We start from the raw sequence: 14,980 nt of genomic DNA on the forward strand, positions 1-14,980 counted from the left end.
AGCCCCCCCCCTCCCACAGCGGGTGCCTCCGAGGGGTCTCTCCCCAGGCAGAAAGGCAGAAAGCCCAGCAAATCTGCTGTGGGCGTTTGGGGGGGGGAGCATGGGGCGGCCGAGCACAGCTGCCCTCTGAAAAAGCTGGGTCGAACAAGCAGGACCTGTCTGCTCACTCCTTTGTCCCCACCCGGCCAGCCCAGGCGGTTCCACAACCCTCTCCAGACACCGGGAAGCTCGGCTTCCCTCTGCGACCCAGCCCAGCGCCTGGAAATGCCAGAAAAGCTGGGACGCTGAGGTCTGGCAGGGCTCTGGGCTGCAGGACCGGCCGTGATCCGCTGCCCTGCACGCTCCTGTGGGCTGGAGAGCAGGGAGGTGGCAGCGCGGGGAGCAGCGGGGAACTTGGCAGCCCTGGGAGGGACCCCCAGCAAATCGCTCGGGAGCCGCACGAAACCGTGGAGTGATTGTCACAGCCCAAGTGACTGTCACAGCTTAATAATGAGCGGGCAGAGGGGGTGGAAGTACAGCCTGTCTCTGTATAATTTTGCAGCTGCTGTTGTAGCGGGTGGCGCAGAGGACTGAAATAGGGCAAAGAGAGCTTTAGGTCAGGAGGGGCTGCCGTGCGCCTTGGGGGCTGAGGGGTGAAGGATGCTGTCAGTGTGTTGCCCTCTTGGCTTGGGATGTGGGTAGTGGATGGGCCTGGGGGTCTGGGGTGTTGGCCTGCACCCTGCCCACGTCTCCTGCCCCAGCTAACACTCACGGCTCGCAGGGGACTGGAGCTGATCGTGCTTCTCCTATCAGGGCTGGGAAAGGTGTACCTGGGTTCCTGGGAGTCCCAGCTCCCACTTGGCCAAAACGCATCTTTGATATTCCCCTATTGCCAGCGATTGGGGGGGGGCTCTCGGGTCACTGTGTTTCAGGAAACCAGCAGTAGCAGATGCCCAGGAGTTGTTCTGACACACAGCACATAGGGGCTGGTGCCGGGGCACCGGGGGAATCTGTTGCCACGTCGTCCGTGGCTGTTGCTGGTGTGTGTCAGAGCAGGTCTGCTTGTCTCCCCCATCTACCAGAGCCATGTGCAAGTGCTGCCAGGGTTGCAAGTGCCTGGGGGAAATTAACTCCGCCGGCATCTGCTGTCTTCGAGGCATCCCATCCTTTGGGCCTGCAGCATCACTGAGTGCAAGGCGCACGCTCCCCACGCTGCCCCAATGTCAAAAATCAAGCCCATCCCAAAGCAAGCCAGTGCTTGGAGCTACATTCCCATCTCTGCTGCAATCCTGGCTCCCAAGGGCCTCAGTCCTCCAGGAAAATCAGGCTCGGCTTTACAAATCCTCGGGGTGCTTGGAAAGTGGTCCCTGCGGAGTCTCCGCTGGTGGCGTTCGGCAGGAGGCAAGCCAAGAGGAAGCCCTGGGGGGCTCCTGCAGCACCCAGGGTGAAAGTCGAGTGAATTCGGAAAGCTGTGACATGGGAAGGAAGAGGGGACGGGGCTGTGACAATGGGCTGCTGGCGCTGACTCAAACAGCCAGTTCCTGGTCGTTTCCTTTCCCTCCGGGCTGGGGACGGGGCCGGAGGCAGGGAAGGCGGAGGCAGCTCATTTCTCGCCGTGTTTTTTTGCTGCACGGAGTCCCGAGCGCCGGCTGCAGCCATGGCCAAGGTGGAGTGGCTCCTCGCGCCGTGGCACCGGGAAGGTAAGGCAGGAGGGCAGCGGTGCTTGCAGGGATTTGGGGTGCCCGCTCGGGGAACGGGGACGTGGAGGCTCTCGTCTTCGGAGGCCGTGCGATAGGCACGGATGGGGTCAGCGCCGCCTGACGCTGCAGGTCTTGTCCCCACTATCCCAGTGTGGCCTTGGCTGCGATGTGTCCCTTTGTCTTTTAAGCCCTCCCTGCTGCTCCCCGGCCCATCTGGGGTGTCCTCGCTCTGATGAAACCACAACGGGGCAGATCCTCCCAGCACGGGCTGCGGGGCCACGCTGAGGGTGCAGCGGCCGGGGGCCTCGCCGCCCTTGCTGTTGCTCCTGCTGCGGCTGATTTCACATCTCGGGCCCCTTTGTCCCGGGGCCTGGCCACGTTCCCCTCTCAGGCAACTTCCTCGCATTGTCCTGGCCCCGCGGAGTGCAAAACCAGCAGGGCACAGGGGAAACGGCGCTTTCCTGGAAGCGCCCGCTCCCAGCGCGGGACCGCAGCGTCCCCGGGACAGCCACGGGCACGGGGTGGCCGCAGTAGCGGGTGGCCGGGCTCCCTGCCTCCAAGGCAGCCACGAAACCCAGCGGTGTTGCGGGCTCGCTCGCTTCCCTGCCACCGTTCCCAACATCCCCGCTGTCTCCGCACGAGTGGCAGCGCGCTGGTTGCTGTGGTGACTGCTCCCACAGCGGCACGGTGGCCCTGCGTGCCCCCATGCGCGCTGAGCTGGCAGGAGGACCCCCGGCGGGGTCACCGGGGTCCCGCTGGCACCATGCACGGGGAGCACGCGTGTCCCCTCCGCTCTCGCCCCGCACAAGACGTGGAACGCTTGGGATCCGGCTGGAGAAATCGGGCTGTTATCTGTTTTTGCCTGATCTCACCACAGGGCTGGCTGGGCAGACTGTCCTAGCGTGGTGTTAACTCTGAACCCTACTGATGGACAGTGGCGTTAACCAGTTTGGCTGCTGGTGCTTTTCACAGAAACCTCTCGTGCAATCCAACCCTCCCTCTGCGAGCTGAGTGACCCTCACAGCTGCCAAACCCACCCACCCCTTCCAACAGCTTCTGCAGTGCTGTTATCTGCTGCCAGTACAAAAATCAGCTGATTGCATGTGAAACGGGGAGAAGAGAGCCTGGAGCCTCAGGCAAATCTGCTGTAGCAGGCCGGTGTGATTAGTTCATGTCACAGCCCCACCGGGTGCCGTGCAGTGCCACGGGAGGGGCAGACGTAGTGTGCTGGGGTCCCAGCACGGGCACCCCCCTCAAGAGCCTGGAGCCCTGGCTGCAGCCAGAGGCTGGCAAAGCATCCGCGTGGATGTTTCATGTCTTGGGCATGCCCCATCCCGCTCACGGCAAGCACCCGTGGCAAGGTCTGCCTGGCACTCGTCGCTCTCTCCTAGCACGGGGTTCTCAGCGGGACGGTGCTTTCAGTTTGGGGACATCGTTTGGGCCTGGGCGGGCGTCCACGCCTGGGGCTGCGGCAGGCACGGATGCTGCTCCGCGTCTCAGCGGGGCAGCTGGATCGGCGGCTCCGAATTCAGCATGGGGTGAGCTTGGGACAGGAGGCACTTTCCGCGGCGGCTGCCAGCTCCTGCTGTTTGCTAGTTTCTCTTCCTCTCCGCTCGTCGCAGAGCAGCGTGCGCTTTGGCTCCGGACCACAGGGAATGTCACCGAGCCGCACGCGCCGGGAGAGAGCGCTCGCCGAGCCGGCAGCAGGTCGGGGCGCTCGCTCGAAGCCGGGGCCATAACGTCACCGGCGCTCTTCGGGTTGCTGCTCGGGGTCGATCTCGGCCTCGAAGTTCACAGCCTTCATCCTCCGGCGCGCTCGACATGCCGCCGTGCCGATGCCCATTGCCATGGCTGCCCTGCTGATGGTGCACCGCCTGCCGCTGCGTCGCTCCCGCGGCACCAGCGAGGAGCCGAGCGGCAGGGGCCGTGCTGCCGGTGCCGCCCGCGGGCTCGGGGAGGGCTTGAGAAGGAAAAGTTTGGCCGCGTGGTTTCCGGCAGGAGCCGTCGTCTTAGGGTAGCTTTGGAGTGAATCAGACAGCTCCCGATGGCGCTGTCGAATATCTCGCTGTGGATTCGGGATGCCTGGGCAGGAGGTAAATACGGGTGCTGGCGGGGAGCGGGGGTGATTCGGGAGATGTGTGGGGTGAGCGCACAGGCTGTGCTCTGCAGCTGGCAGTCCTAGGAGGGACCAGACCTTGGCTCGAGCTTCGCTCCGGTCCTAAAGCAGGAGCAAAATCCCCTTAGCTTGAGTCCTGGACCTGATGCCACCACGGGCAGCACCCTGGGCCAAGCCTGAAGGCTCACTCGCACTCTGCAAATTGTCACCAAGGTTGGGGTGCCACTGCTTAGCCCTTCACACAGACACTGCCTGGCTTTGGGGCAAGGGAATGAGCTGTTTGGGAGCAGGACGATCCCCTGGGAGACATCCTGGCTCCTGCGAGGTGACCTGCGAGGTGACCTGCAGAGCCATCGCGTGATGCCCCCCGACCCAAAAAAAACCCTCCTGGGGAGCAAAAGCCGAAGCACCAGGGCATTACACTGGCTCCCGCAGGCAGCCCTGAGCCGTGTGCGCATGGCGTAGCCCCTCATGGCACCACAGGGTGTTGGGGGTGTTGGGGGGGGGCCCTGTGGTGCAGGCAGGGTGTCCCGGTGCTGGAGCCCTGCCCTGGGGGATGGCTGCGGGGCCCCCCCCGGCTGCCCGGGGAGGCTTCCGCTTTGCTGAAGGGCGGCCCCGAGTTTCGGTGCTGCCGTTTGCCCGCCGGGTTGCAGCCGGCGGGGTGGGTGCCTGGGGGTGCCGAGGGTGCCAGGGCGGAGGTAAGGTGCCCTGCTCGGGGCAGGATGCAGGTGGAGGAGGGAAGAGGAGGGAGGGGGGGGCTGTGGTTTGGGGTGTCCCTGATTTCCTGCCTAGTGGCTGCGGGGTCTGCAGGGGTAGGGGGGAAGCGGGATGCCCAGAGCCTGCTCCGTGCATGGCCTGTGCGCCTTGTGCCGTCCGTCACCTCCGTCCTGCCTGGGCATTGCATCCCTGGGCACCAAACTAGGAGGCAAGAGGAGGAAAAGCCGTGCTCCGGCTTGAAAAAATGGGGCTGCACTCACCTGCAGCCGGGGGAATTTCATCCCCGGGTGTTTGGCTGCTCTGGGCACAGCACTGCCCTGCATGCGCCCTCCGGGACGGGGCTTTGGCAGCCGACAAAGCCTTGGTGTGATTTACACGCGCACACCCCGACACCTCTTGGTTGATATGGAAACGAGTCAAATTATTTAAAGGAAAGGGAAAAAAAAAAAAAAAAAAAAAAAGGGCTTGTGTTAAGGCACGTCGTTATGGTAACACAAATTATAAAAGTAACTAGGCTAGGGACCAGGCACGTTGCTTTTGGATGCTGGGTGTCGTGCAGGCTGCGCCGCTCGGCTCTGCTGGAGCTGGGGGCAGGGTGGGCAGCACGGGCGATGCTCGGGGCAAGGCGGGCTGGGGCCGCAGTGGCCCAGGTAGCCACAGCAGGCTCAAGCAGTGTGGGAAAAGGGCCCCAGCATCATGCAGGGAGGTGCTGGGCAGCTGTGAGCCATTGCGGTGTGGTCCCCTTTCACCAAAGCCACCCCGTTTGCTTCCTCTGCTTGCTTGGGTGGGGTCTGGCACGAAGCGGGTGCTGGTGCTGCGGCCGGAGGCGCTGACGTGCTCGCTGGGGACAGGCCCCGCGAGGCAGGGGTGAGGGGAAGTGTTTGCCACGCAGGAAATAGGAATGGGTGTGCACCCAGCGCCTGCCTGGACCCTGGTGCCATCAGCAAGCCCTCACCCCCTGCTGGCTCGCCACCCTTCCCTGCTAAATGTGAGGTATGCCAGGCAACGCGTCCCCTCTTCTGGGGCTGCTGGATGAGCTAAGCGTGACAAAAAGGTGCCGTGCCCCTTGGCGCCCTCCTTTCAGGCTGCAATTTCTGCTCTTCTGCAGCAAGGAGGTTGCCTCACCGCTGTGCTGCGCGCTGCCTTTCCTGCGCCCAAGAGCAGCTGTGCAATCACCCGGGGTGACAGGCTGATTTCTTCCTTCCCCAATTTCACCCCGCTCTGTCCGCCCACAGGAGCGTGGCCGGTGCCTGGAGCAGCAGCGGCGGTGGCGACGGGCTCCGCTCCTGCAGCCTGCGGGGGTGGCTTTGCCGGGGCGTGACACGGTCACGTCCCCGTCCCCGTGTTCCTGGAGGGACAGGCGGGCAGGATGAGCGCGCTGTGCTGGCTCAGCACTGGCCCCAAGCCCGCAGCAGCGCTTTCAGGATAGCCGCTCGCCTGCCTCCCTCTCATTCTGCTCCCTCCTGCTCGCAGCCACCTCTAACCTGGACCTCGAGAGCAAGAAAGCCGCCCACACCAAGCTGTCATGGCAGCAGCCCGTCAACGTCTTCCTGGCTGCCGGCCGCCCGCCGGGCATGGAGCAGCTGCACCAGGAGGCTCAGCTCAACCTCCAGAGCCTGCTGCAAGGTAGCGGGGCGAGGGAGGCGGTCTGGGGCGGCAGGGACAGGCACAGATCAGGGCACGCTGCCCCGAGGCCATCTCCCCACATGCACTTGTCCAAGCTGCTCCTTCGGCCTCGCCAAACTGCAAAAATCAGGTCCTCAGGAGGTCCCGGCCTCTGCACCGGTCTTCTCCCAGGTCCCCATCCGAGTGACCGTGGCCAAGAAGTGGCCCCACGGCGCGTTCCTGCCCGCGAGGAGGGGGCCGGGGCTGCCGAGCCGTTTAATGCAATCAGCGGGGCTGGTGATCTGGTTTCCTTCCAGTTCCCTCATCGCGACGCCACGCAGCCTCAGATCAGATGCTTTACAGGCATCGGTTAGATCAGCAGCCTGGCCCTTCGCCCAACTCGTAATCTCATTAAGCCAGCCCAAGCAGACCTGGTTTCCGTGCGAGGCCGGCCGTAACGACCGGCATTAATTAGCTCAGCAATTACAGGGCGGGAGATGCTGAGATCCATGCTGGCCATCCCCAGCCGGGCTCGCTGCCCCCCTGAGGGCTGGTGCTTTCTCAGCCCTGGCCCCGCTCCACGGGATCTGCTGGCAGCACGGGCACCCTCCCCTTCCCTGCATCCTGAGCCGCCCGTGCTGAGCAGGGACAGACAGACAGCCCAGGGACAGACGCCTCCGTGCTCCTCCTGCCACCAAGCTGGCAGCTGGAGCAGGGTCCCCCCGTTTCCCTTGCAGAGGAGTATGAGGAGCAGTACGAGAGCAGGGTGACCGGGCAGACCTTCCGCGCTGCCGGCCACCCGTCCCCCGGCACCCCCCCGGAGCCCTCACCCCGACCTCCACCCTCCAAACGCCTCGAGTTTGTGCTTATGGTGAGTCCTGGGGCCCCCCTGTGCCAGGACCCCCCCGTGCCCAAGCATTCCCTGGGGAGGTGGGGCAGGGCGGTAAAGCGCCAGCATCGGGTGGAGAAAAAGGGTTGGCACGGCTGATGGGACAGCAGGACCAGAGGTGGCCCTTTCTGCCCCCTGGGGGGGGGGTTGGCCGGACACACGCCTTTCCCTGCAGCCCCCGAGCCGGCGAGCCACCGACGAGGAGAGCAGCGGTGCCACCGCGCTGGGCGTGAGGCCACCCGACGCCTCCCTGAGCCTCCCCACCACCCCCGACAAGCAGACGGCCTGGCCCAGGGCCTTCCCCCTGCCCACCGTGGAGGAGAAGCAGTGGCACCAGTCCTGTTCCGTCCAGACCAACGTTGTCCCCATCAACGTCTCGGGTAGGCCAGCGGGGCCGGGACCTGGGGAAGGGGAATATGGGGTGGTGGGAGGGCGAGCCGGGGCTGCGAGCCCGTGTCCCTGCCGGCCCCGTGCGGGCGATAGGGGACAGCAGCGCCACGCTCGTGTGCGTCATTCCCTGCCACCTCTCCTGCCATCTGCAACTTTGTCCATCCGACCCACCAGCCACGCTGCCATCCGGTCTCTCGTCGCTGCCACGCTGCCCCACCAGCCGGTTCTGTTGTCACCTTGGCTCGCGCCACGCTCCGTCTGTCCATCCGTCCATCTGTCTGTCCCCGGGGGGGCTGCAGTGCCCAGCAGCGCAGAGCTGCCCGGCCCTTGCACACATCCCATCGAAGCCCGTGTCCCCGGTGTGTCCCAGCAGCCCGGCCCCATCGGTGACAAGGCACAGCGGTGTCACCCGCTGCTCAGAGCGGGGCCCGTCTCTGCGCCTCCCCGTGCATCCCATCCCCATCGCAGCATCTCCGTGTTCCCACCAGCCGCCACCACCATCCCCGCTGCTCCTCCATCCCCACCGTGGGGCTCACCCTGCTCCTTCACACACCCCCGCTGCCCACCAGCGAGCCAGGGGACACCCGCGGCCACGGCGATGGCACGGGGCTGTGTCCGCAGCGTGTTTGTTTTGGCTACAGGGCAGCACTTTGCTAGGCACGCGAGTGCTCGTCACTCCCTGTTTAACACAGAGACCGCGATGAACCCCAAGTCCACCCTGCGGCGTAGACGGACCGTTATCGGATTCCCTAACATGTCCCTGCGAGACCAAGGTGACAGCAAGAACCGCGCAGCCCATTTTTCCTGCCCCACGAGTGCCCGGGGCCTGGCTGGCACCTGAGGATGGGCAGAGGCGCCGCCGTGGGGCTGGGACACCCCGGCCGTGGGGATGGAAAGGCCACCACAAGGGTTCTGCACCCTCTGAGGAGCTGAGGTCCCGGGCGTGCTGGTGGCACTGGCCTGGCGCCGAAGCTGGGTGATGATAGGGGACACCCCCCAGACCCCAAGTCGGGGCGCAGCACGGTTATGGGGAGCAAAGGCTACCGAGATTTCTCCTAGGGGTGGCTCAGCTCCACAGCTCCAGCCTGTCCTCACCAGACCCACAGCGGGGTGGTGAGGGTGCTGGTGTGGCTGAGCGTGCTGGTGGCACCCCACAGGCCGCTGTTTGACCCTGGCTCGGGGACCTTGTCGTGCCAGGGAAGGTGCAGAGAATTGAGAGCCAGGTTCTGCTCAGAGGTGTGTAGGGACAGGAGGAGAAACCGTGCCACCAAGGGAAACTCTCACGGAGTAGGAGGAAGGGGAAGGAAGTTTCCCTGTGACAGGGGTCGAGCACTGGGTCAGGAGGGCAACACTAAGGGGCAATGCCCGGGGTGGTGCCAGCCCCCTGCTCACCCCATGTCTGTCCCCGCAGGCAGCGCCAACGGCCCCGCGCCCACCACGCGCCCGCCCATCACCGAGTCCTTGTCCTGCAGCTTCGAGCCCGCAAGCGGGGGGAAGCCCCCCCAGGAGATAAGCCCCCGCCAGCCGCTCTCCGCCCCGCTGAGGAAGACCTTCAGCGACCTCGGGGGGACGCTGCAGGCACGCTGCTGCCCACCCTCCACCCCCATGGACAACACGGCCACCCCCAGCACCTGCAACGGGCCTCAGGGCACCCCTTTTCCCTCACCCTGGGGCGCCGGCTCCTTCAGCTACGCTGCTCCCCCCAGCCCCACGGCTGGTCAGGGAGCCTCTCCGGGCAGCTCCGCCGTGGGTTCACCCACCGGCACCGACCGGGCGGCCTCCTTCTTCATCGCCCAAGAGGAGCGTGTGGGGAGTGCCGGGCCCGGCTCCTTCCCTGCTGCGGTGCCCGAGTCCCCCCCGGGCTCCGGGGGCCTGCGGAGATGTGAGGGACGAGAGGCCAGGGTGAATTTCTCGCCGGCAAGCAAAGAGGAGCCGGAGCCGGCGTCGGAGCCGGCACGCCTCGGGGTGGAGCGGGCAGGGTGCCGCTTCCGCGAGCGCTCGCTGTCGGTGCCCACCGACTCGGGGTCCCTCTGCTCCGTGGACATCGCCTACGCCGAGGCCCGGCGGGGCAGCACCAACTGCGCCCTGGGCTACCCCAGCGCCGGCTCCGAGGGCAGCACCAGCACCGACAACATCTCTCTGGGGCCGGAGCCCGACGGGCAGCAGCGGCGGCGCTCCAAGAGCATCTCCCTCAAGAAGGCCAAGAAGAAGCCCTCGCCGCCCACCCGCAGCGTCTCGCTGATCAAGGACGGGCAGGATGGCCCCGCTGCCCTGGGGCTGCCCAGGGATCAGAGACCCAAGAGCCTGTGCATCCCGCTGGAGCCCTCCAGCCACCGGCTGGTGCACGCGGACCCCCAGGGCAGGGAGCCCGACGGCCCAGCCGCCCCCCACCAGTGGTACCTGGCAGACTGGAAGACCGGTGATGCCTACCGGTCCCTCTCCGGCTCAAGCACGGCCACGGGGACCACGGCCGTTGAGTGCATCAAGGCACGGGGCAGCTCTGAGTCCCTGACGTCCCCCTCCATCTCCAGAGCCACAACACCCTCTCAGCTCTCGGCGGAGGCTGACCTCAAAACCTCCTCCCCGGGCAGGCCCACGGGGCTGATGTCCCCGTCCAGCGGGTACTCCAGCCAGTCGGAGACCCCCACCCCGACCGTCCCCACGTCGGCCATCCTCGGGCACTCCCCACACCAGGTGCGGGTGAGGCCACTGGTCCCTGAGAGGAAGTCTTCGCTGCCGCCCACATCCCCCATGGAGAGGAGCCCCAAGTCCAGGCTGTCCTTCGACCTCCCTCTCACACCACCCGCCCACCTCGACCTCTCGGGGCTGAAGATCTCCCTGAAGGGGAAGACGAAGGTCAGCCGGCACCACTCCGACTCCACCTTTGGCACCAAGCTGGCCCAGAAGACCAGCCCCATCCAGCCCATCATGCCCGTGGTCACCCAGTCCGACCTGCGCTCCGTCCGCCTGCGCTCCATCAGCCGCTCCGAGCCAGAGGACAATGCCGACGGCCCGGAGCACGCCGAGGATCCACCACGCGTCCCCTGCCCGGCTCCGGAGAGGAAGGTGAAGCCACCGGTGGCGGAGAAGCCACCACTGGCCAAGCGGCCCCCCCTCAGCATCCTGCCCAAGCCCCCGGCCCTGCGGGAAGAGGGCCCCCTCTCCCCTACGTCCCCACCCAGCGTTGCTACCAAGGACGGCTTGGCAGTGCTGCGCAAAGGGGAGCCGAGGAGGGGCCCCGGGGAGCCCCGGCGGCTCTCACAGGGCAGCCTGGAGGATGAGCCGAGGCCCGAGGGGGAGCGGAGGAAGGCCAAGGTGCCACCACCAGTGCCCAAGAAACCCAGCGTGCTCTACCTGCCGCTCGCCCCAGCCCCGGTGCAGCAGGGAGGAGGTGCGGGGGACCCGGCACCCACCCCCAGCCCCATCATCACGCTGGACACCGAGCCCAGCTGCTGCCACCCCGACACCGATGACCCAATGCCCACGGAGGTCCCGGGCACAGCACAAGCTGGCGAGACCCCTTTGGAGCAAGGTGAGGGTCTCCCTGGTCCTCCGTGTTATACCCCAGGGAGAGGGGGCTGAGGGGGCCCCTCTCCATCAGCCCATGCATTTCATGGCTGTCTTCTCCTCCCTGCAAACAGGCAGCTTGTCTGAGGCCAGCACAGAGGAGAAGAGCTTTGCCAGCGACAAGACAGCTGACTCCATCGCAGAGGAGGACGATGATGTCTTTGTGGCAGCCCGTACCACAGAGGATCTCTTCACCGTCATCCACAGGTAGGGCTGGTATGCGGGGGTGGGCACGGCTGCCCAAGTGGCCCCTCCAGAGCCAACGTGGTTCTGTCCCTATCACTGGTGCCCGAAATTCTCTGTGCCGGGGCTGGTGCTCAAGCTCAGGAGCAAGCCCTTGGAACTCGCCACATCCCAAAGCAGGGGCAGCTCCTGCCTGGGGCTGCTCCCACCACAATGCTCTTTGTTGCTTAGGTCCAAGAGAAAGGTTCTGGGGCGGAAGGAGCCTGGTGACACCTTTGGCAGCCGGCCCAATTCCCACTCGCCCGTGAAGACGTCGGGCTCACCAACAAGTGAGTCCCCTGCAGCAGTGGTCGGCACCGGGAAGTCCTCCAGCAGGAATGAAGATTTTAAGGCCCTGCTCCAGAAGAAGAGCAGTAAAACCAGTGCTGGTACCCGGCCATCTGCAGCTGAACTGCTTAAGACCACAAACCCGCTGGCTCGGAGGGTCATGACAGAGTTTGCCCCTGAGCTGGATGGTGCAAACAGCCCCAAAAGCCAGCCCTAACCTTGCACAGACCCTTCTTGGCCACAAAGGGCTCGAGATGGCTGCGGAGGGAGCCTTGCTGCGAGCGGTAGCTTTAGGCACTCAGGTCTTTGCAGCAGGGGTGTCCTGGCTGTCCCGCTGGGGCTTCTCTCGTGCTCGCACTTCTTCCTCGGCAAATCCTCTCTGGTTCGTCTCCGATGGGAGAGCCGCCGTCAAGAGAGGCAGTGTTGGGACCTGAGGCCCCCATGTCCCCGGCGGAGACGGGCTGCTCGCAGGAGGGAAGAGGCAGGCATGCAGCACCACAGCGGGGACTGTCCCCTGCTGAGCTGGCCCCGGGACCCGGCACCTCCTGTGGCACTGGGCTGGCAGCTCCTGCTGCTCCTCGGGAACAGAGTGGGACAGCAGCCCCAGGCACCCTCCAGCACCCGCAGCAAAGCTAGCTTGAAACTGTTTGGTCACTCGGCATGTGGTACTTTAAATGGCTTTTTCTAATGCACAATGGCGATGATGTTTTTTTCTCTTTTTATTTGACGGTGTACCTTGAGTTTCCCAGGCAAAAGTCCCAGGTATGAGTTCAGCTGGAAACACGGAGATTTACTTTGGGAAGATGTGAGGAGGCTGTTTGGAAATGAGGTTGCTTTGGAAGAGCCACAAACTCTTCCCTCTCGTCAGCCAAAGCATCCTCCCTGCTGCATGGGGAGCGGGCGCCCCAGTGTCTGCAGCCCGTGCAATGACCTCAGGCCAAAACTCACCCCCTCAAAAGCCCCTGACAGTGCTGCATTTCTGAAAGCTCTCCGGCCCTTGCTGTAAACACAGGCCCCAGGGTCACTCCACTGCTTCCCTGAGGAGCCATGCTCCACACACGGGTCCCCACCAGCCTCCCAGGACAAGCATCTCCTCAACTTCAGGTGCCTGGAGGCACGGGGAGGGCTTGGTCCTGGTGCTGCGAGAAGGAAGGGGCTGCAGCAGGGCAAGAAATCTCCTTTCCTGCCTCTGGCATAGGACTGAAGCACCCTGCAAAAGCCAACACCCGCAGCTTCCATTGCTGGGGATCCTACGGTTGCTGGCCAAACACAGCCAGGGGCAGAAACACAGGGGGACATGCCCCGATCCACACCCGCGTTACTCAGGGGGGTTCCCACCATGCTGCCCATGCCCAGGGGTTACCCACACAGCAGGGGCTCTACCCCAGCACTGTCCCCATGCTGCTGATGGTGCCGCCATCCCTGTGCCACAAGCAGATCCCTGTGCCACAAGCAGATCCCCCATGGTACAAGCAGATCCCCAGATCCCCACGGCACAAGCGGATCCCCCCCATGGATCCACACCAGGCCGTGCTGAGAGGCAGCGGGGCAGCAACACCCGAGGGCTGGGGGCAGAAGGCAGAGGGCTAAGCAGAAACACCAGCCCTTCTTCTTCCTCGGAGCAAGGAAGGGCCAGGCAGTGCCTGCTGCAGAAACGGGGTATTTGGAAAGTTTGCACTTTCATTTCTTCGGGTATTTGTGCGTAGGGGGAAGAAGATGGGGCTAAGGACAGGCAGCCCTAGGGAGAAGGGGGCTGAGGGCACGCCTTCAGCAGGGCTGGGGTGCTCCGTGCCAAGCTCTGTGCTGGATTTTTCTTGGGAACAGACTCTGCTCTCCTTGTGCTTGTTGTTTTTGTGGTTTTATTTTATTATTTTTTTCCCCCCTCCCATCGCTTGCACGTCGCACCCTCCACTCTCACGGGGTTGCAGAATTGAGGCTGTAAAGGAAGAGCCAGGTTGAAAAACTCAGGAAAAGAAAAAAAAAAAAAAAAGAGAGAGAGAAAGAGAGAGAAAGAGAGAGAGAACGGATAGAAAGGCGGAAAGGGAAAATAGAGAGAAAAAAAAAAAGGCGGTCCCGGGGGCTGGCCGCGGCCTCACGGCGGCGGCGCGGGGCGGGCCGGGCGGCGGCCATGGCTCCGAAGGGGAAAGGCGGCGGCAAGGCCGGCAAGGGTGAGCGGGGCCGGGGCAGCGGGACCGGGGAACGAGGGGGGCCGTGGGCTGGGGGCCGGTAGCGGAGCCCCGAGCCCCGAGGCCCGGCTCGGTCTCAGGGCGCTGCGTTGGCAGGCGGCGAGAGCGGCGAGGGCAAGGCGCAGGGCCCGAAGGGCGGCGGCAGCTCCGTTAAGGTGGGTACCGGCGGCACCGGGGCCACGGAGCTCCCGGTGGGCATCCACCGGCCCCGCTGCCCCGCCGTGTCCCCCTCCAGGTGAGGCACATCCTCTGCGAGAAGCACGGCAAGGCCATGGAGGCCATGGAGAAGCTGAAGGCCGGGGTGCGCTTCAGTGAGGTGGCCGCGCAGTACAGCGAGGATAAGGCCAGGCAAGGGGTAAGGCTGCCCCCCGAGCGGCCCCAAAAAGCGGGCTGCCCAACCCCAAAAGCGGTGCAGGGCTCGGTGCAGAGCCCGTCCTTAACCCCGACGGTTCCTTCTCGCAGGGAGACTTGGGCTGGATGAGCAGAGGCTCCATGGTGGGGCCCTTCCAGGAGGCTGCGTTCGCCTTGCCCGTGAGCAGTATGGACAAGCCGGTGTACACGGACCCTCCCGTCAAAACCAAGTTCGGGTACCACATTATCATGGTGGAAGGCCGAAAATAAAGTGTGAATGCCCATTAAGTTACTGACTGCTTGAATTCCAAGCGTGTCCCAGGCACCTAGAGCTTACAGCAGGGTGCTTGGAGACAGCCAGCCCGTCCCTGCTGCTGTGGCAGGATGCACGGAGTACAGGACCCTGCACAGAGAGGTAAAGCTTTCCTTGGAAAAGGTCAAATTAGCATTTTAAATCAGCTTCAGCTGGCAGGTGAGTCTCTTCTCTTCCAGCTGCAGAGGTGATGATCATAGAATGGTTGGAAGGGATCTTAAAGATCAGCTAATTCCAATCCCCCTGCCATGAGCAGGGACACCTCCCACTAAATGAGGTTGCTCAAAACCCTATCCAAGCTGGCCTTAGACACTTCCAGGGATGGGGCATCCGCAGCTTCTCTGGGCAACCTGTTCCAGTGTCCTGCCACCCTTATAATAAAGATTTTTTTTCCTTATATCTGATCTAAATCTGCCCTCTTTTATTTTAAAGCTACTACTCCTTGTCTTATTACTACTTGATAAAGTCTGTCCTCAGCTTTCCTGTAGCCCCCTCTCAGTACTGGAAGATTGTTAAAAGGTTCCCCCAGAGCCTTCTCTTCTCCAGGCTCCACACCCCCAACTCCCTCAGCCTGTCTTTGTAGGAGAGATGCTCCAGCCCCCAAATCATCTTTGTGGCCCTCCTCTGGACTCTTCTAATATGTCCACGTCCTCCTTG

The 14,980-nt window shown here is 64.1% G+C and overlaps 2 protein-coding genes across 3 annotated transcripts; both read left to right on the plus strand.

The window, feature by feature from the left end:
- The first annotated feature begins 1,557 nt into the window (after positions 1-1,557).
- Positions 1,558-12,177, plus strand: NHSL2 (NHS like 2). Of its 2 annotated transcripts, XM_084294076.1 has the most exons (8): positions 1,558-1,679; positions 5,986-6,138; positions 6,855-6,988; positions 7,182-7,386; positions 8,038-8,169; positions 8,808-10,928; positions 11,038-11,170; positions 11,378-12,177. In XM_084294076.1, the coding sequence occupies exons 1-8, from the start codon at positions 1,637-1,639 to the stop codon at positions 11,688-11,690; spliced, it is 3,234 nt and encodes a 1,077-aa protein (XP_084150202.1). In that variant the 5' UTR covers positions 1,558-1,636; the 3' UTR covers positions 11,691-12,177. The 2 variants fall into 2 exon arrangements, with proteins under 2 accessions (XP_084150202.1, XP_084150203.1); XM_084294077.1 differs by lacking the exon at positions 8,038-8,169.
- A 1,314-nt stretch (positions 12,178-13,491) lies between these two features.
- PIN4 (peptidylprolyl cis/trans isomerase, NIMA-interacting 4) lies at positions 13,492-14,298 on the plus strand. Its single transcript, XM_084294126.1, has 4 exons — positions 13,492-13,641; positions 13,756-13,814; positions 13,895-14,014; positions 14,122-14,298. The coding sequence occupies exons 1-4, from the start codon at positions 13,602-13,604 to the stop codon at positions 14,278-14,280; spliced, it is 378 nt and encodes a 125-aa protein (XP_084150252.1). The 5' UTR covers positions 13,492-13,601; the 3' UTR covers positions 14,281-14,298.
- The last annotated feature ends 682 nt before the right edge of the window (positions 14,299-14,980 follow it).

Source organism: Netta rufina, assembly GCF_964035555.1.
Source record: "Netta rufina genome assembly, chromosome: 12".
Taxonomy (NCBI): domain Eukaryota; kingdom Metazoa; phylum Chordata; class Aves; order Anseriformes; family Anatidae; genus Netta; species Netta rufina.

Excerpts from the sequence above, each read along its gene's own strand:
- NHSL2 (XM_084294076.1), top strand. The coding sequence starts at position 1,637 with ATGGCCAAGGTGGAGTGGCTCCTCGCGCCGTGGCACCGGGAAG. Across the intron at positions 6,139-6,854 it reads CCTCCAGAGCCTGCTGCAAG|AGGAGTATGAGGAGCAGTAC; the intron begins GTAGCGGGGCGA and ends TTTCCCTTGCAG. Across the intron at positions 6,989-7,181 it reads GCCTCGAGTTTGTGCTTATG|CCCCCGAGCCGGCGAGCCAC; the intron begins GTGAGTCCTGGG and ends CTTTCCCTGCAG.
- PIN4 (XM_084294126.1), top strand. The coding sequence starts at position 13,602 with ATGGCTCCGAAGGGGAAAGGCGGCGGCAAGGCCGGCAAGG. Across the intron at positions 13,642-13,755 it reads CGGCGGCAAGGCCGGCAAGG|GCGGCGAGAGCGGCGAGGGC; the intron begins GTGAGCGGGGCC and ends CTGCGTTGGCAG. Across the intron at positions 13,815-13,894 it reads GCGGCGGCAGCTCCGTTAAG|GTGAGGCACATCCTCTGCGA; the intron begins GTGGGTACCGGC and ends GTCCCCCTCCAG.